The 19667-nt window shown below is 40.8% G+C and overlaps 2 protein-coding genes across 12 annotated transcripts in view; one reads left to right on the plus strand and one right to left on the minus strand.

Moving 5' to 3' along the window:
• Positions 1 to 4374: 4374 nt before the first annotated feature.
• LOC308492619 (uncharacterized protein) lies at positions 4375 to 13092 on the minus strand (the record flags this gene model as incomplete). The annotated part of the gene is made up of 4 exons (XM_081037786.1): positions 4375 to 5849; positions 7200 to 7264; positions 11502 to 11603; positions 12868 to 13092. The coding sequence occupies 4 exons, from the start codon at positions 13090 to 13092 to the stop codon at positions 5834 to 5836; spliced, it is 408 nt and encodes a 135-aa protein (XP_080893912.1). The 3' UTR covers positions 4375 to 5833.
• A 100-nt stretch (positions 13093 to 13192) lies between these two features.
• The window catches only part of CLIP1 (CAP-Gly domain containing linker protein 1), a 103789-nt gene continuing 97314 nt past the window's right edge, over positions 13193 to 19667 (plus strand). For all 11 annotated transcript variants that reach the window (XM_081036387.1, XM_081036390.1, XM_081036391.1 and 8 more), the window contains exons 1-2: positions 13193 to 13307; positions 14380 to 14411. The gene's annotated coding sequence lies outside the window, so the exon portion shown is untranslated. The remainder of the gene's footprint in view (positions 13308 to 14379; positions 14412 to 19667) is intronic.

Raw genomic sequence — 19667 nt, forward strand, 5'->3', positions numbered from 1 at the left:
ATAAGATTAAACTGAAAGCACTCTTTCCTCATCAGCCTGTTGCCGAGCATGTCTTTGTCATCCACACTTGGATGTTGAATTTGTGGATGTTGTAATTTAGAAAATAGCCTCGTAAAATTCACATCCCCATACCCTTCTGTTAGTTGATGTTAAATATCTATGCATTAGATCCCACTTCTAGTCCATTGTCATTTGAAGTTAAATTATACTTTTTCAGTAAGATACCTGATTTTTCTTTGCTTAAAATATTTACTGTTTAAATTGTAAACAGAAGGAATAACAAAGCCATACGTTTGAAGGAGAATAACCTATAGAGAAGCCCACACCATTTTTCTTCATGTGTATTGAAATTTATTTTTCCCACCAGGCCATTTTCTAAAAACAAAATGTTTTTTTTTTCTTTCCCAAAATGGAAATTCTTGATTTTGTTGCTGAGTATAAATGTAATACACATTTGTTTTATAAATACAAACAAAATAAAATAATATAAAGTAAAAAAGTCCTTTAGATATATCCTCACAACTTTCAGTTCCCACTGTTCATTGTTCAGTTGGGTAGAGCTTTGTCCTGAGTGAATACATGTAACTAAGAATTCGTTTTCATGTTTTGTGCATGTAAGAGTGTGTTTTAACAAAAGTGAGATTATGCTATACTTTCCTTGTCAGTATTTGAAATCTATTATCCTTAATAGCTGCACAGTAGCACACAATATTTAATATTGTTCACAATATTTTGTTGTTAATGCTACAGTGAACATTTTAAAAGGTAAATCATTGAATATTTGTGGAAATATGTGTATAGGATGCATTCCTAGATTACCAGATTGAATATATTTATTGGCAACTTCTATTTCTTCTATGAATTGTCTTTATATCCTTCGCTCATTGTTCTATTGGTTCACTTAATGATATACAGGAACTCATTATTAAAAATACGTATCTTTTGTTAAGTACATTTCAAAATTGTTTTTAATTTGTCATGTATATATTAACTTGTTTATGATACCTTTTGTTGTACAAAAGTGTCAAATTGATACGAGTCAAATCTTTGAATCTTTTCCTTTAGGAAAAGATTGGTAATTTTGGTGTGACGGCCTATTTCCAAAAGACTTTTTGTTTTTGCAAATTCACCATCTGATATCATCCATAATGTGGTTATTGATTGAAACTAGTATTGAAAAATTACTTCCAATTTAAATCATGTGATTAGTAAGAATGTCTCCATACACCTCTCTAAGTTGATTTTCATGTAGATGATTTTACCTATTATTGTGTAGATTTGGTTCACTGAGCCCTAACTTATCACTATATTTTAGGTTTTTCTTTCTAAATAACTGGAAAGACAATAACATTGTCTTTCCTTTTATTCACTTATTTTAATATAAGGGTTTTTTTTTAAAAAATTAGAACTAATGACTGGAGCAGAATGCCAAAAATATTTTATAACCTAACCAAAAGAAGGATGTAAAAAAAAAAGTTATGATCCTAATCCTTTTATTATATCTGTGGTAAGGGGACATTCCATATATCACAAATTCTACATATCAGAAATACATTTTTTAAAACAAAATTAACTACCAACAATCTGGCTACATTTAGAGTTTTTGTAACACAAGGAATTACTGAAAGTGCAAGGGGTACACCCCGACTCAGCTGTCTACCATTCTACACAGCTTCTCTGTTGGGGTAACATACCAGAGTGAGTTCTTAATCTTTTCAGCCGTGGAGGCTAGTTCATTAGTCATAAATGAGAGTGACATGTGAAACTGGATTAGGACAGGTTGTGGGACTAGACTCAGAGCAAATTTCACAAGGGCTTCTCACAAACTTCCTTCTGTTCCTATCACATGCCTTCCACGCCAGCCCGGATCTTTGACTCTCCAAAAACTTGTGTTTGTTGTGTTGGTCCCGTTTAAGGTTTTAATATACTAACATATGGAGAAATACTGAGGCCCTACTATGTTAGGGTGGTTGGAAGCTAATATGGGTTCATGGTTTAGAGAAGCACAGATCGGGATAGACATAGCAGCACGTGGTAGGAGCAGAGTGTGTTGCCCACATTCACAAATAAAGAAATGTTAAGTTTCTTTGAATTCTATTCAAAAGGTGGTCTGTAGGCTCAGTTAAGAACCTGGCATCAGACGTTCCTCAGATGATCCTCTCATCAGAGCAGAGGAGCGTTTCCTCAGGTCTGTTCAGGGCATTTGCTCTGGCCGTTTCCTCTGGTTTGGAATGCTTTTCCCTTGAAATCCAGTTGCCCTCACCTCCTTTGTCTGTGTGTAAATTTCACCTTCTCAATGAGACAACATTGATTGCTTGATTTAAAACCACACACACACACACACACACACACACACACACACACGCACACCACCAAATCATTCTCAATCTCCACTGATCAATTCTTTTCCATAGCATTTTCTACTAACATATTATATAATGACTTTGCTTATCGTTTATTGTCTGCCTTCCTGGAATCTTTTCATCCCCTGACAACTGGAAGTTAGGAAGAAGAGCTCAGATTCAGGGCGGTGGGGAAAGAGATTCCACCTCTTTAAGGGATGAACTACAAAATATTGTGGCTATTTTTTTTAAAAAAATTTACTAACCTGTATGCTTTAAGCAAAGTATTACAAGTTTCCAGTTCTTTAACTGAGAATTTTCATGTATCATGTAATCACTTAGTATAATCTGTACCATCTAGCAAGTCTGAATGACATCATGTTTTAAAATTGTTTTGAAACATATTTTGGAAATATCTGAGATTAAAAATAGGTAACTTCCAGAATAGGAAAAAAAATAAGTGGAATAAGATACTGTCTAAAATTAGAAACTGCTGGAGTAACAATGTCAAACAGTCATATTAACAAACCAACCTAATTCTAGTGCACTAAATTTTTAAAACACTACTCTGATTCATTTGACCTGTAAAAACAGACTGCTCTCCCAAGGAATTGTTTGTCTTATGAGTGGCCCAAAGTACCACATTTAAGTTTAAAGTCATATGTTTTTGTGTCACAAGATTGTTGATAACTAATAGACATCAGGTCGATAACATTGAAGGTTGACACAAATTGAATTTTATCCATGTGAATAAGATAGTAACTGGTATAAATATTTGTGCAGCAGCTGCCCTATGCAAAGCACTTTCCTGAGACCCCTTTATGCAGAGAGGAAGAAGACCTCCAGTCCTGGGTAGAAAGAGAAAAGACCTGGGCCAGTTGTCCTATACAATATTCCACCTTCTAGATTTGTTACTTAACTTTTCCTCAATCCCCTATATTTTTTTGGTAAACCAGAAGTTGGCCCTTATGGCTTGATTAGATTCAGGTTCAATTATTTTGGTGAGACTACTTCATAGAATATGCTGTGTACTTTACACTACCATCACGTTCAGAGACACATAAAGGCTGGTTGGCGCATGGAAGAATTTTAAGTAGGAGAGTTATATCAGCTTTGTTTTATAAAAAGATCACTCTGGGGCGGCTGGTTAGCTCAGTTGGTTACAACGCGGTGCCCTTAACAACAATGTTGCTGGTTCGATCCCCACATGGGCCACTGTGAGCTACACCCTCCAAAACTAGACTGAAACAACTATTTGACTTAGAGCTGATGGGTCTTGGAAAAACACACTTAAAAAAAATACAAGTTAAAAAAAAAATCGGGGCCTGCCCGGTGGCTCGGTGGCTCAGGCGTTTAGAGCTCCATGCTCCTAATTCGGAAGGCTGCCGGTTCAATTCCCACATGGGCCAGTAGGCTCTCAACCACAAGGTTGCCAGTTCAATTCCTCGAGTCCTGCAAGGGATGGTGGGCTGTGCCCCCTGCAACTAAGATTGAACACGGCACCTTGAGCTGAGCTGCCGCTGAGCTCCCGGATGGCTCAGTTGGTTGGAGCGCGTCCTCTCAACCACAAGGTTGCTGGTTCGATTCACACAAGGGATGGTGGGCTGCGCCCCCTGTAACTAGCAACAGCAACTGGACCTGGAGCTGAGCTGCGCCCTCCACAACTAAGACTGAAAAGATAACAACTTGACTTGGAAAAAAGTCCTGGAAGTACACACTGTTCCCCAATAAAGTTCTGTTCCCCTTCCCCAATTAAAAAAGAAATCACTGTGATAACAAGGCAGAGAAGGGATTGAAAGGTAATAATATATAAGTCAGGAAGACCAACAATCACATATTGCTATTATCCAGAAGAAAGGACATCATTTTTTGCATTGCAACTCTCCCATAATTAATGGCTGTCTAGGCTTAACTGGCAATAAGGATAGAGAACAGTAGATGGAGTTACAACAAATTTGATAGAATTGACGGAACTTGGTGACTGTAGACAGGATGTACATAGGAGTTAAGGAAATAAGGAGCCTACAGGAGGACTCAGGAGTAAAAATTTAATATATGTAATTTGTACTTATGACACAACCAAATATTTATTGACTAAGTTGAAGTGGTGATGTCCAATATTCATTTGTATATACTAATTTGAAAGTCAAGAATTCTGAGCTGGAGATGTCAATTTGGGAATTGTTTGTATATAGAGAGTAATTGAAGACAAATGGTGAGATTATCCAGAGAAAAAAATGACGGGTAGAAAGAGAAGAAGGAACAAGAGCAGATCCCTTAGGAACATCAATATTAAGGGGTAGAGAGAGAGAGGCCTACAAGAGATTGAAAAGGAACAGCCAGAGAGGAAGGAGGAAAATAAGAGTGGGATGTCATAGAAAACAAAAGATGAAAAGGGGATATGGAAAGAGAATGTATCAGTTAGCTATTGCTGAGTAACAGATCACCCCAAAATTTAGTAGATTACAACTTATAACTGTGTATTTAGTTCATAATTCTGTAGGTTGGAAATTTAGACGGTGCTTAGTTAGGTAGTTCTTCTGGTCTCAGTTCCCTGACAATCAGTTGAGGGTTATCTACCATGTTTCCCCGAAAATAAGACCAGGTCTTATATTAATTTTTGCTCCAAAGACGCATCAGGGCTTATGTTCAGGGGATGTCATCATGAAAAATCATGCTAGGGCTTATTTTCCGGTTAGGTCTTATTTTCAGGGAAACATGGTACGCAGTTCTCCTTAGGGAGTTTGGCATAAATAATTTCTGCTACTTTTGCAGCATAGCACAGAGGGACTAGCCAACAGTGAAAAGGCTGCTGAGAGGTCAAGTGGCTCAAATTCTTGCCTCCACTGCTCAGCTGAAACTACTATTGCCCAAGTCATCAATGATAGCCATTTCACTAAGTTCACTAAAGGACAGGGCTGTCATCGGTGATGTTGGCAATAACAGTTTCTGCTGAGCCATGTGGGAAAAAGCCAGACTGAGTGGGAAACAGAGACATCAGGCAATATGGAACTTGTCCCAGAGGCTTGGCTGGGAAAGTGAAGATGTGTTGAGGAAGGGTCTTGTTTTGTTTCGTCTGTTCTTAAGATAAAGAAGCTTAAATAGATTTACATGCCAATGTCAGTAGAGAGAGACAGGTTGAAGATACTGGAGAAAAAGTGGGTAATTCATATGCTTGGCAACCTGAGACCCACCTAGGTGTGCAGAAAGTTACACAAAAAATATGATAAACTACTTTATCTGGCAAAGTCCAGAGCAATGAGATGATTTGTATGTGAAAATACTACTTGTGCTTATATCCATATGTATTACATATCTATCATATACATTACAGAGTGTACAAGTGTCATTTGAGGACTCTCCACTGAAGAAAAGTCTCCTAGAAGCAGCTTTTGGTCTTCCCTGACTCCACGTCTACCTCGGAGCAGCACTCAGAACTATGTGGCATCCTCCAAAAGCAAATTCAAATGCACAAAGCATTAATCAGCGATCTACATTCTGAAGAATCTAGAGTAAAACACAGGCAACATATAGTAAAACAATACAAAACCTCAGTAGCCATTTCTAGTTCCTTCATAAAGTCCCTTTCCAACCAGTCTGTTAGCCTTCCAATATTTATTTTACTGTTCTCCGTAGTTCTCTTTTGGTTGTCAAATATTTGCCCTACGTAAATAGGTGTCTTCCTAGGAGAGGAATTCTGGTTTTTCAGTCTTTCTGTTCTGCTACTTTAGCCTGCTGGCTTTTGTCTTCATGCTCATTACCTCAGGTTAACAACATAGCTGCTTTGGCTCCAGCTAGCATATCTGTGTCTGTCTCCATTTACCAGGGAAAGAAAAGCTTTCCCAGAAGGGCCTCTAGCCGACTTTCCTAGGGAAAATCTGAGTGAGCATAAATTATTGGGTATATAACAAACTGGGGTTTGTTAAGTAAAAATGGGAGAAAGGATCTTGAGGAGGCCATCAGCAGTAGCTGTCCTGGTTCAGTGACCAAGTGTTTGCTTGGCATCTGCTCCTAACATACCCTCTTTCTTGGTTCAGTCAGGACTCAGTGCCTCTTCCTGCTGACTCAGCCTTCCCTCCACTGCTGGCACAGCAGGAACTGCTGAGTCTCTGCCGTGATGCTGCCACACTGGGTCCCGGAGCAGACACACAAAGCTCTGAAGCAGCCTTTCATGCCACCGAGTGTCTAAGGGAGGCCCAGAAGCACAAACTGGATCTTCCTCATGCCCCACCCTCCCAAGCATCTTAACAACGTTGGCATAGGGCTGTCAACCTGCCTAAGGGTTTTCTTCCACTCTCAAATGTGGGGTGGGGACAAAGGCTCTTGTTCTGGGAGTCACGCCCCCTTTCCTGCCCCAGATCTCAACCTGTGGATCTGCCTTCCTCACCTGCCGCTCTTCCTTTTTCTCCATCAGCTTCCAAGCCTGGAAGTACAGCATCCTTTCTTCCCATCTCTAGCTCCCGACTAAGTCTTAATGTTAGACAGGAGTTTCTTGTGTAATCACAGCAGAAACTCTATGGTCTTCCAGGCCTTTGGTATGACGAATGGGAGCTATAGGAATTTTTAATAATCTTCTCTTGCTTGACAATGCTGGAATACCAAGCCATTTTATTTTTTTCTCAGGAAAATTCTATTTTGGGTTACACAACATTGTGAATGCAACTAATGCCACCGAGTGGTACACTTAAAAATGGTCAAAATGGCAAATTTTGTTATATATTTTTAACACAATTTAGAAAAATTAATAATGCAATATACCAAAAACGACTGAATTGTACACTTCAATAGGTGAATTATAGGACATGTGAATTACATCTCAATAAAAATGTTACAAGGATCCTATTTTGAATGTCAAACCTGAATATTAATTCCTTCTTTTTCTTTGCTCTTCTTGCTCCTTCCCAGTCACAGCAAATGGATGCCTTGGGTTGTTTAGGGTGAGGTTAGGTATGACAAAAGACAAGAGAAGCAATGAGCATTAGTATTTTGTTTAAAATAAATACTTCCATTAATCATTTGTATATATGTATACATCCTTTGATTAGTTAAAAAAAATAGTACATTATGCCCACGGTTTCACACCTTGCTTTTTTTGTTTAATATGTTTTCCCCCAGGAAATCCATTAATGAGTCTTCCATTAATCCCAATGTATCCAGTTGACTTCTTCACAGGTAATAAATGTATATCCAGAAAGACACACACACATATACTCACACAGACTGTGAGGCATGAAATCCATTCCGTTAACTTAGCACTAAAGAGTTAAATAAACTAATTAATCTGGTAATAACATTTTTAAATTGAAATTAATTAAAAACTATCTGGCATCTCCAGGATGTAGGATTGGGGATTGTATTAAATTTGCCTATTTTGTTTGAGCCTTTTCATTTGGAGGGTGTCTAAATGGAATTTAGTCATTGTAGTTGAATACAAGCCCTGGCAGAGGCTGACTATTACATGTACACATTTCCTTAGATTTATAGTCCAAATTTAATTTTGGCCTCTTTTGGACAGTGAAATTTTAGAATCTAATTTGGTTGCGATCCATCCAGTACTTAGAATTGGAGCTGAATCTGTAAAGTAATAGAATGTCACAGTTGGGAAGGACTTTACTCCAACCTGCCTTCCAGTTAAAAAATCTCTTTTCTCAAATCTCCCACCTACCTGATTATCACCCATTCTCTACTTGACTTTTTTTTTTTTTAAGTATTACTTTCATTTATTGATGCATTTATTTTAATTGAGACAATATTCACATAACATAAAATGAACCATTTAAAGTGTATAGTCCCAGGCAAACATTAGTCTATTTTCTATCTCTATTCTGGACAGGTCATACAAATGGAATCTTACAATATGTGACCTTTTGTGTCTGGCTTCTTTCACTCAGCATCATGTTTCAAGGCTTATCCAGGTTGTAGTGTGTGTCGGTACTTTTTTGGGAGAGGGAGGGCTGAGTAATATTGCGTTGTATGTTCCATAATTTGTTTATCCATTCATCAGTTGATGGACTTTTGGCTTGTTTCCACCTTTTGGTAATTGGGACCAGTGCTGTTATGAACATGTGTATACCATGTATTTGTTTGAGTCTGCTTGAGTTCTACTGAAAACAGAATCAACTTTTCACACGCTCAACAAATAGTTTGTTGAATTAGATTAGACCTGCTGTATCAACCACTGATTTCACAAATGTTTTGCTTTACTGGATAAAAGTTACACAATCTTAAAAATGTTTTTGGTAGGAACTTTAGGAGTCATTTCATCCACCTTCACATGATGAAACCATACACACATTTAAAGCACGAGTCTATTTAGAAGGCCCTAAAGACAGTTCATATCATGTCTGGTGCCCTACTGATATTGTTCTTTGTTAACTGAATGTGTACAATACGGCTCTTGTTGTCACAAGATGGTTCTCCTTGAGAAGTGATCGTGTGAATTTAAATTTAGTAGCTTGTCATTCTTTCATCGTTTTGCTTTTTTTAAAAAAAATCCATAAAAATTCCACTACCATCAGCATTGTTTGCATAAAGGAGACATAGCAAACAGTCTTAATTGGTTTCAGTGATAAAATTACTTTTTGGTCTAAAACAGTCTATGACTGCTTCACCATGCGTTGTGGGATTTATTTATTTTTTCTTTTCTTTGCAGTTTAAGACTATCTTGCTCTGTTAGTCACTTTTTGATTAAATGAACCAGCAGTAGGTCCCTACCTTTGCAAAGAAATGTTAACATTTTCTAAGACATCAAAGTTAACTTAAACATTTGTTTTTATCTGACTTTATAAATCTATCCCTCAGTTTTTAACAGAGCTGAATATAATGAACAAGGGGTGTGGTCTGGTGCATTATATCCACCCTGGGCATAAAACCAGGGGAATTAATGAAACAATGATTATCCCACCTTAATTTAGTAAATCTGACAGCAATAAAAGATAAGGCTGGAAGACAGAGACTCAGTCCTCACTGCTGTACCCCCAAATACCTGGAACAGTGCCTGGGACACAGCAGGGGTTCAGAAAATATTTGCTGGATGAGTAAATTAAACTAATTTGACTGTGGTTTATGAAACAGTGCTAATAAAAGTAGATGTAATTTAAAAAATAGCACAATGAAAATCAATACCTATGTCTTCTTTATAAAGATTATTTTAATCATGGACTATCATTTAGGAGTTACATTTTTAATTGTTACCTATCTACCATGGTTCAGAAACAACCACAAAAAAGAGAGGAAAACAAGAAAATGTACTTTTTAAATTTTAATTTAACGTATTTCTTTTAATTTAAAGTGTTCTTGTTATGACAGCTTCTGTTTCATTTTCTATTTTATTTTACTTTTAAAAAATTTTTATTGGGGAATAAGTGCCTTCACAATATTGTGCAACCACAATATTTTTCCAGGACCTATGCTCCAAATAGTTGTCCTTCAGTTTAGTTGTGGAGGGTACAGCTCAGCTCCAAGTCCAGTTGCCGTTTTTTTCAATCTTGGTTGCAGGGGGCGCAGCCCTCCATCCCATGTGGGAATTGAACCAGCAACCTTGTTGTTCAGAACTCATGCCCTAACCAACCGAGCCATCCAGCCGCCCCTCATCTTCTACTTTAAAAGCTCTCTAAATCATCACATGTTTACAGCAGTTTACAAAGTACTCTCCAGGTACTATTTTATATTGAGTGTTGTTTTTGAATGGCAATAAGAAATATTAGTACCTTAGTGAGAGATTGAAAATATTTCTAAGCAGTAGTAAATTAAATTAAAACCATTATTTACAGTAATTTTCTCTGGATATGTGGGATTATACCTGTTGTTTTCTTCATTTTGCTTGCTTTGGTTTTATAGAATGAACATCTATTGTTCTTAAAAAAAAAAAAAAAAGACAAAATACTAGGAAAAAGTCTCCAGTTATTTAGACCCTGAAGTCTTACACTCCATCCTTTTTAAAACTAATTCACAATGGACCCAGCGTTACCCTGGTGATACAGCTAGAGCAATGAATGTGTCAACAATCCTTGCGCTTTTGGAATTTACATTCTAGTAGGGGTACGGTAAGACAGAAAATAAACAAAATAATAAAAATGGAGTACTGCAGAAAACTGGCAGAGAAAAGAATCACTGCTACAGAGCAGTGTACCAACAAACCACAAACTCCTTTTTATAGGAGATATAGACTGTTTATAGAGAATATTCTCTACTCATTGTTTGAGGATCTTAACTACCTTATACGTTTTAAAAGAGAAATCAAAGTAATGCATGCACATAATTTAAAAAATAAAGTATATCGGGTTTAGTAGGGTGCCAGATGGGCACTGAACTGGTCAGGGAGATCACTTCATAGACTGTCGATCCCTGACCACTGCGCTGTACACCTGAAGCTGAAGTTGAATAATATGGAATATCAACTATAATTAAATATATAGAGAGGATGCTAAAAAAGTGTATACACATTCTAAGAAAGGAAAAAACTGTATGAAAATTACGCTGATGGTAACCACTGTGAGCACCTCTTGTTATTGCAGAAGTCAAACATGACTTGTATTCATCTTTTGTTATCGGTATATATTGACTATCACAATTTTAATACAGTTTTTTCCTTTCTTAAACGTGTATACATTTTTTTGGCACCCTCTGTATATATATGTATAGTCACAGGATGTGGGGTATAGCATAGGGAATATAGTCAATGGTATTGTAACAGCTATATACGATGTCAGAGGGGTAGTAGCTTGGGGGAGGGAGGGTTGTCACCTTGTGAGGGATATAAATGTCTAACTATTATGTTGCTTTGTACACCTGAAACTAATAAAAAAAAGTATACCAGGTTTATCATGAAAAGCAGTGTTGTTTGCCTCCCCCCACCCAATTCCCCAGAGACCACTAAATTTTTGCTTTTTGTTCTTCTGGTAGTAACTTCCGTATCTCTAAAAATTGATTTATCACCTGTAGACATTATCTATTGCTGTTCTGACTACAGTACCACTACCCGTCCCACTCAACGCAGTTCTACCATTATTGGCATTTATCCCTATTGGTTTAATTAATAATATCATTAAACCTTTACTTTTGTCCCAGAAAACCAAACCAAAACAAAACAAAAAACTCCAACAAGTATTTAACCACTTTCCCACTCTATAAAATGACAATTTGGGAGCTCTTACCTACCTTTCTACTTCTGCCACTTTCCTCCATCTTCCAATGTCTTGACAATTGAGCTGTTCTAATACTTTCACAGGTGTGCATTTTTAAAAAGTTCAGTGGCTCCATCTAAAAAGGGATGTGAACATTCATTTTGAAGGACTGAGTAACTGTAGTCCTAACTGGCCACTCTGTGGGACTGAACAAGTCAGTACCCTAGTAATAAGGCTGGGGCTAGGCCTTGCTCACAAAATTTTAGGGGGCGCTAAAAACTCAGTCGTCAAGAAATAATACTTTAATGCAATATTTAAAAAATCAAAATTCATGCAAAAAACCCATGATAAAATCTCAGCATTTAAAAATAAAGAATGAGTAGAGGAGAGAAACAGGTGTTTGTAGTTGCACCCACCATTAACAGTGGTCCTTGCCTTGCTCTGTGACATCTATAATTACATAGGTTGCCTGCCTATTAGAGCTGAAAAGTGTTTAGATAGGGGTGGAGGGTGAGCTGTGCCTTTCAGATTAGGAATATAGATACTGTGACCTAGCAGCTTGCAAACTAGGGCAACATCGAATAAGGAAATAGAAATTTTTTGTGACTTAAAGCGTGAATTGAGGGGAGATGAGCCCCATATAAATTCATTTTGTTCAGAATTTCGTGCATTTCCACCGTAGTTTCCTCCCCCTGCCGTGTGCATGCCTAGTCCAGGCAGCACCGTGCTTTGAATAAAGGTCAGCAAAGGGGTCAGTCTCCTGATTATTCTCTTCTGCCCGGGAGGAGGAGGAAGCCCAGGCCCCCCTTATTACACCACTGAGTCTCTGCAAAATCCCAGGCTGCCCCGACAGCTGCAAATTCCTCCCAGGAGCTGCAAAGCTTCTGGGGTTGCCATGGCCATGCGAGTGAAATGCTGGCGGCCCTGGGGGCTGCTGCTGCCTCCCCTCCAGTCCCTTTCAAAGCTTTTAAAGGAGATCGGTGGTGGGAGGAGGGAGAACGGGACAGTAACCTGGGCTCCCGTCCAAGCGGCTGGGGCGAAAAAAAAGAGGCTTTTCTCAAACTAACGGAGCAAATGCGGGGCTCATTTCAAGGGATTTTTTTTAACCTGGGTCTTTCCCTGGAAGGAAAGGGAGGGCAGAGGTGGTCCTTCCCGGGGTCGCTTGCGGTGGGCAGCTCCTCTCAGCCTTCTCCCAGGGATCCCTCATCCTGGGTCTTTCCCTGCGGGAAGAGGGCAGGGAGGATGCTCCCTAGACTCGGCCTGCCGAGGGCAGCTCCTCCTAGCCTGTTTCAAACAATTTCTCGCCCTGGGTCTGGCAAAAAAAAAAAAAAAAAAAAAGAATCAGCCCCCAACTAACCGTCTGCGGTCCAGCATGCATGGAGTTACCGGGTGTGACTTACACATCCTGGACACACTTGCAGAAAACGCGGAGCTGAAATGACAGCCGCCCTCCGCGCAGGCCCCTCCGCGCCCCGGGCCTCCCGGAGACGTGAGGGCTGGACGGCTGGCGCGCCGGCGGGTCCCGGGCTCGCGTCTCCCGGGCCGCGCCGGCGCAGACAAAGCCGCTGCTGCCCGGGGCTCCGGCCCCCGCGGGCACCCGACACCGGGCGCCGGGCGCAGGGCATAGGGCCGGGGCGGGGCGCGCGGGGAGGAGCCGCCGCGGCGTCTTGTGCCGGCCGCGCGCGCCCGCCCGCCCCCGCGGCGCGTCACGCTCTCCCCCGCCCCGAGCGGACGAGCCGGGAGGCGGGAGGCGGCCGCCGCGCTGCTGCTGCTGCTGCTGCTGCTCCTGCTGCAGTGAGGCAGGTGGCGACCGAGGCTGCGACCCAGGCGGCGGTCGGAGGTGAGCGGGGCGCGGCGCGGGCCCTCTTCCTTCCCCGGCCCTCGTCACCTCTCCCTCCCGCCGGCCGGGCCCGCTCCGCTCCGCCCGGCTCGCAGCCAGGCACCGGGGGCCGGGCCCGGCGTCCGTGCGGGGTGAGTCCCGCGCGCCGGACCGCCCCGGAAGGGCCCCGGGGAGCCCGGGGTGGATGGCCCTGGAGGCCAGGGCTCCCTGGGGTGCTCCACCCGGAGCCGGGAAAGTGGCCGGCCCTGTCAGCGCCGAGCCCGGCCTTCCCTTCCTCCGCCCGCCTCAAGATGGAGCTTGGACTCCTTGCCCTGCGCCGCTCCCTCGCCCGCGCCGCTCTCCCCTCCGCTCGGCCCTGGCGGGGTCTGGGCTGGGCCCGACCCCCGCGACGCCGAGGCCGGCCCGGACCTGTTGCCTTTGGGTGCTGCCGCCGGGTCACCTGAGCGTCCCTCGGGCCCTTGGCACCGGTGCCCGCGGGCGGGAATGGAGGGCACTCTGGCCGTGGCCTCTGGCGGGCGCCGGCCGGCGGGCGGGCTCGGGTGGCCTCCGGCGTGGCTGGTGGTGGCTTTTCCTCCCCCCCCAACACACACACACACAACTGGGACTGTGATTCTTGGAGAAGATGGATGATAAGAGGTGACAAGGATTTCTGAAATAACACCGCTCCCGGGTAACCCGAACCTTCTGCCTCGGCAGGGGATTGGCTCGGAAGACAGATGACACTTGTTCAGAGGTTATTTTAAAAGCAGAGCCTTCTGATTCCCCGAATGTGGAGGTGCTGTGCTTCAAAAATCTGATTTTGATTTGGGGATAAAGCCTGTACTCGGCTGTTTCTCCACTTGATGTGGCTTTTCCATCTGGCGGGGACCGAGCACCACCCCCTCCTCCCTTCACAGCCCCACCTCTTTGGTATGAAGAAATTACACGTTAAATCTGCACTCCTTTTAGATACCTGTTTTTAGCAAAACTTGGGCACCAATTACCACATTTAAAAACGAGGGTGGGAAACTGTATGCAAATTTTTTTTTTTTTTTTTTTTTGATTCAACGACCTTGTCTTTTTCCTGTTTTAGGTTAGTGCCAGTGCTTGGCCAGTAAGAGCTCGGTAAGTATTCATGTTGCTGTTCTTGCTCTTACGGTTATGATTCTGGTTGGTGTTCGTGTTTTATTATTATTACTATTACCTAGAGTGTTTGATTTGGGCTTTAATGATAACCTTTTGCAAGAATCCTCAGGTATGTTGTTCCTTAGCCTTGGGGCATTTTTTCTTCTGAAAATAACAACAATTAAGATTTATTGAGGGCTTCCCATGATCAGGCTCTGGGCAAGTCTTTTCTGTGTTTTATCTCATTCATCAACCTAATCCAAATGAGGGTGCTGTCATTATCCCCATTTTACAGAGGAGGCATAGAAAGGTTAAGTACCTTGCTCAGGGTCACATAGCTAGTAAGTGGTGATGTCAGAATTTGAGCTCAGGTATTGACTTCAGGTGCTTAATAATTAAGTTAGTATAGTGACTCTGCAGCGAGAAGCAAGACTGACCTTAATTAAAGCGATGAAGTGGGTGATTGCTTGGGCAAGGGCTGGTACTGAGTTTTTAAGGTTCAGAGAAAGTGGTAAAATACATCTTAGGCTTCCCACTAGGCCTGGTTCAAAAGGATAAAAAAGATGAAACTGGGTGGGACCCTGCAGAGGTATTCTGTCCAAAGGTAAAGATCACACTCTTCCTGACTTTTTCAACAATTGCTTAAGCTCCTACTTGTGCCCAAGCACAACAGAAGCCAGTCTGGTTTTTTTTTTCTTTAGAAGTTTAGAATTTGATGCCCTTATGTATATTTAATTATTTTTTTTTACCCAGTGTCTAACATTGAGTCTTGTTGTATCCCAGCTGACCCATAAATGCATGTGAACTTAACTCAGTAATGTTTGACTCTGGCTTTTTAAGTGCTGTCTCTGTTAGGATTCTAAGCTTAATGGATGGTGTGTAAGAGATGAATTGGTACACTTAGACTCCATGCAAAGATAGGCACTCTTTAATTCATCACATATTGGCTGTCTGGAGTTCTTCATTATTTGCAGGTATATTTCTGGTGTGTGTGTGTGTGTATAAGTTCCTTGAAATATATATATTTCACTTTATAGCACTCTCTGTAGGATTCTGCAGTCCTATGTGTTCAGTAAATATTTATTATTTAGTTAATTGAAAATATGAGGTCCATAAGTTTCAAGACTGGTTTTACAGAAGTCAAAGATGAAAAAAAACAAAAAACAGAAGGTAGTGTAGTAAAGTCACAGGAAGATGGCTTAACACTTGTTAACATTAAAAGAAAACCTTGTCTTTACAGTGTTAACTAAAGTGAGACTTTTTACCTCATATAACTTTCCACTTTACCCAAATTATCAGTTTCTTTCCTCTCTTTCTTGTACAATAAGATGGGATGTAGAGTGTCTTTTTCTATGATAAAAGAATGGACAGTGTTATTCATGGCAAACCTATTGTTCTCCTTTACAGTATTTTTGAAGTGCTGTGATATTCTCTCTAAAGGCAGCTTGCCGGGCTGTGGTGTACCTGTCTGTGAGCTGAAATTAGGTCTGGTTCGGTATTCACTCAACTAATATGTATTTGAGCACCTACTGTGTGCCAGGGCCATTCTGGCAGCTCAACACAGCAGTGGATCAGACAGAAATCCCTGTTCTCTTGGAGCTCCCATTCAAGTAGGGGAAGCAGAAAATAATCCTATTTATAAAATCTATTAGAGTGATACATGGTAAGAAAAAAAATCACGGAAGGGGGAATACGAAGTTTTGGGGACAAGAGTTGAGGTGATGGAAATTTTAGATAAGGTAGCAAGAGGAGACCTTACTCAGAATGTGACTTTGCAGTAGAAATCTAGAGGAAGTGAGGGAATGTAGATCCCAGAGGGGAGAGCATACTAGAGAGATGGAACAGCAAGTGCAAAGGTCCTGAGGTGGAAACGTGGGAGGGGGCAGATAATTTAAGGCTATGGAGGTTGTAGTCCTTAAAAATATGTATTTATTAAAATACTTAAAAAGAGGGAAAGAAAGAATAATGTCATGTTAGTGATTTTGATGAAGAAAGAGTTAAAGATATGGGGAACTGAGGCTCAAAGAATTTTACTAACTTACCTAAAAGACCACACTGCCAGTGAATACAGAGCTAGAAATTGAACCCGAGTTTATGTTATTTTAAGCAATGCACAGGATGTATTGGCAATGGAACCTTCGGTGGCGGTGGCGGGCAGGCTAGACCAGTACTTGATGTTCAGACTTGCTATTGAGTGAATACTTGCCTATTTGTATGCAGGATCTTTGCTCAACCCTGGGAGGCCTTGTAACTGACATTTGCATATATAGCTTTTTCCTGGAATTGTGCTCCTGGCAGCAGAGCCTTCCTTTTTAGTTTTAGAAGTTTCATGGGTCAGAATTTGTGTTTGATATAAACCTTTATGCAAGTTTTTCCAATCTTAACTGGAAAGCAGAGGCAGTATCACCCTGGCTGTGAATTTTTTAAGATAATTGTTTAGGGGGGCCTTTAAACTATTATAGCATCTTACATATTTTTGATATACATAGTGTATTTCCCGTGTAGGTGGAACTCAAAGAATCCATATGCTTTAAATCAGCATTTGAGTTGCAAGGCACTTTTAAGGGAAAACATACTGACTGATGGTACTACACAAGAATTTCAAGTAAGAGTGACCTCTTCAGATTTCAATCTGGGAAACAGAAGAGGCTTTTTTTTTTTCTTTTTGTAGGTTGGCAGGCTGTAATTAACCAACCTTGAATTTGGCTAGGACATCTGGGTTAATATCCTGGCCCTGGCACCAAGTACCAAGGAATCTTGGCCACTATTAGTAAAGAGCTTTTTTTCTTTTAATCTCCATCTGGCACTTTCAGAAAGACAGATTCCACTTGCACTAACTCAGTGGGTGGGTCTGTTTTTTAATTGTCTATGTTATTGTGCTTCAGCCACAAAATCTTAAAAGTATTCTTTGCAAATCTTAGAAAAGAGGAAGTAGTCCCGTTACAGAATCCCTGTTGGGAACCTTCTCTGCTGTCTCTTTCCCTGGGGAAATGCATTTCCACCCACCTCTTCTCAGGAATCCCAGTGAGATTACAGACAGACATTTCTGCGGCCCTAATGTTTTATATAAGTAGAAGGTCTAATGTACTTCCAATTTAAATTAAGTGTTTGATATTTGTTTACTTATGTCTGAGGATAGCTTGGATTAGATCCCAGTTTTAACTCTGCCCACTTTTTGCACTTAAAATTGCCGAGTCCTTGATTTACTGTAGGGCCTGAAGAGCCAGATGTTCAGGATGTGCACATCATCCAGAATTCGGGTTTGATATATGAAGGGCGCATAAGGGAAGGCAACTTGAATGCGGTTTTTGGTTTTTTTTCTGATTCTACAAATCCCTAGTCAAGTTGTGCACTGAAATACTTGGCATGTCTTTTTCCTCTCTCAGGAAAGATAAGAAATAGTAGGCATATTTTCCTAAAAGTCTTTTAATCAAATCTTTTGACCTCTTGCCTTCTCTCTGTAACTGATTTCCTCCATAGAATAATTTCTTATCAGAGATATTATGTTCTAATACCTAAGGCAGGAAGGAACATATTTAGACATTCCTTTTCCAGACTATAGACTAAATAAACTTTATAGACAGGGTAAGATTTTATAGCCTCAGTGAAAGAAAACATTTATTGCTAAGTTTCACACATGGGTGACTAGGAAAAAAGTGTGTGTGACCCATGAAACCATATTGCTAATTTTTGTTGTAAGGCATATATGGCTTGCGTAGGTTATTTCATTGAGAATCTAGTATCAGAGTCAAATTTAGATTTTAGATAATGTTTTCAATTGAAGTTATTATTTTTCTTTGAGGTCTCAGGTTTATTTTTACCTTATATACTAGTTGTACGATGGCCCATACGTTTTCATAACGTGTATTAGCTCTCAAGTATGTGGGTTCAATGCATACGGTATAAAACTCACACGTACAAAAACAGAGAAAAAAAGCAAACTATTCATAATTCTGTATAGACAAAATCATTTCAATATTTTAGAGTATGTTTTTTCCACTCTTTTTTTCCTTTATACTTTTGATCTGTATTTTTTAAGTAATTAAAAAAGTACATTTTCACTGGAAATATTCTCAGCAAACCATCATGGGGAATGAGAACTACTATTAAGAGGTCTGAGGTCCTGGATTTGCTTCAGCCTCAGCTTTGTGAGTCCTGTGAACTTGGGCAAGTTGCTTAACCTCTCCAATCTGCTTCTTGCTCTGTAAAATGGGGTGACATCTGCTCTGTCCACCCTGCGGTGTTGCTCTATTGAGGAAAGGGTTTCAGCCTTGATGAACTGGAGGTCTCTGGATAACCTTGTCAGGCGGTATTAGTGCAGGGGGAGTCGTCAGCTCTTTCAAATACTGAGAAGCCAGGAAAGGCCAGTCCTGTATCACTGGTGGCCTGTGGGTCACTTGGTTTATTTTATAGCATGGTTACACTTACATTAAAGCTTTTCAGATGAATGTGGCCAATAGAAAATGTTCCATGAGGTGCGAGAAAGCCCCAGAGATGCCAGTGTATCAAACATTTGTTGAGTGCAGTGAAGATTCTGGCTGGGTACAAGGAGTTCTCTGTCTCACGAGATGAGACAACTGATGAATAAGGTATAAGCTGACAAGGTGGTATGATGGTTCTGTGGAAGAGGATCCGTTCACATGCCTTGGAGGTGTGTGTATGGGAGGGAGTCAGGGAAGGCTTCCCGAGTAGGAATTAGCACTTGTGTTAGGACTGATGGAAATCTAGGGTTTCTAGGCAGGGATAGGTAGAACATTCCAGACTGAGCAAAGATACGAGGCATAAAAGTAGCATGTTGAGGTACTAGCACATAGTCTACTGCCCTGTAGTTTGAGGGCCGCTAACAGGCTATAAAACTAAGAAGTTTGGGTTTATATCAAGGAGAGGCTTCCCTGCCCTGATGAGTCCGTGTTGCTGGCTTTAGCATTTTAGAATCACCGAGTTTTCTGCAAGTCTGTTTTCTGCTGGTTGTAAGAGGCAAACAGGAAAACTGCTGGGTACACCAAATACCTTTTTTTTTCCGCGCAGAGTTGTGCAACTATTACTGCAATGAGTTGTAGAATATTTTCTTCATACCTAGAATATTTTCTTCATACCTAGAAGAAACCCTGCACCCACTAGCAGTCACTCTTCATTTCCCCCCAACTCTCTCAACCCTACTCTCTGTTTCTATAGATTTGCCTATTCTAGACATTTTATATAAATGGAATCATACAATATGACTGATTTCTTTCACGTAGCGAAATGTTTTCAAGG

This window comes from Rhinolophus hipposideros (genome assembly GCF_964194185.1).
Source record: "Rhinolophus hipposideros genome assembly, chromosome: 24".
Taxonomy (NCBI): Eukaryota; Metazoa; Chordata; class Mammalia; order Chiroptera; family Rhinolophidae; genus Rhinolophus; species Rhinolophus hipposideros.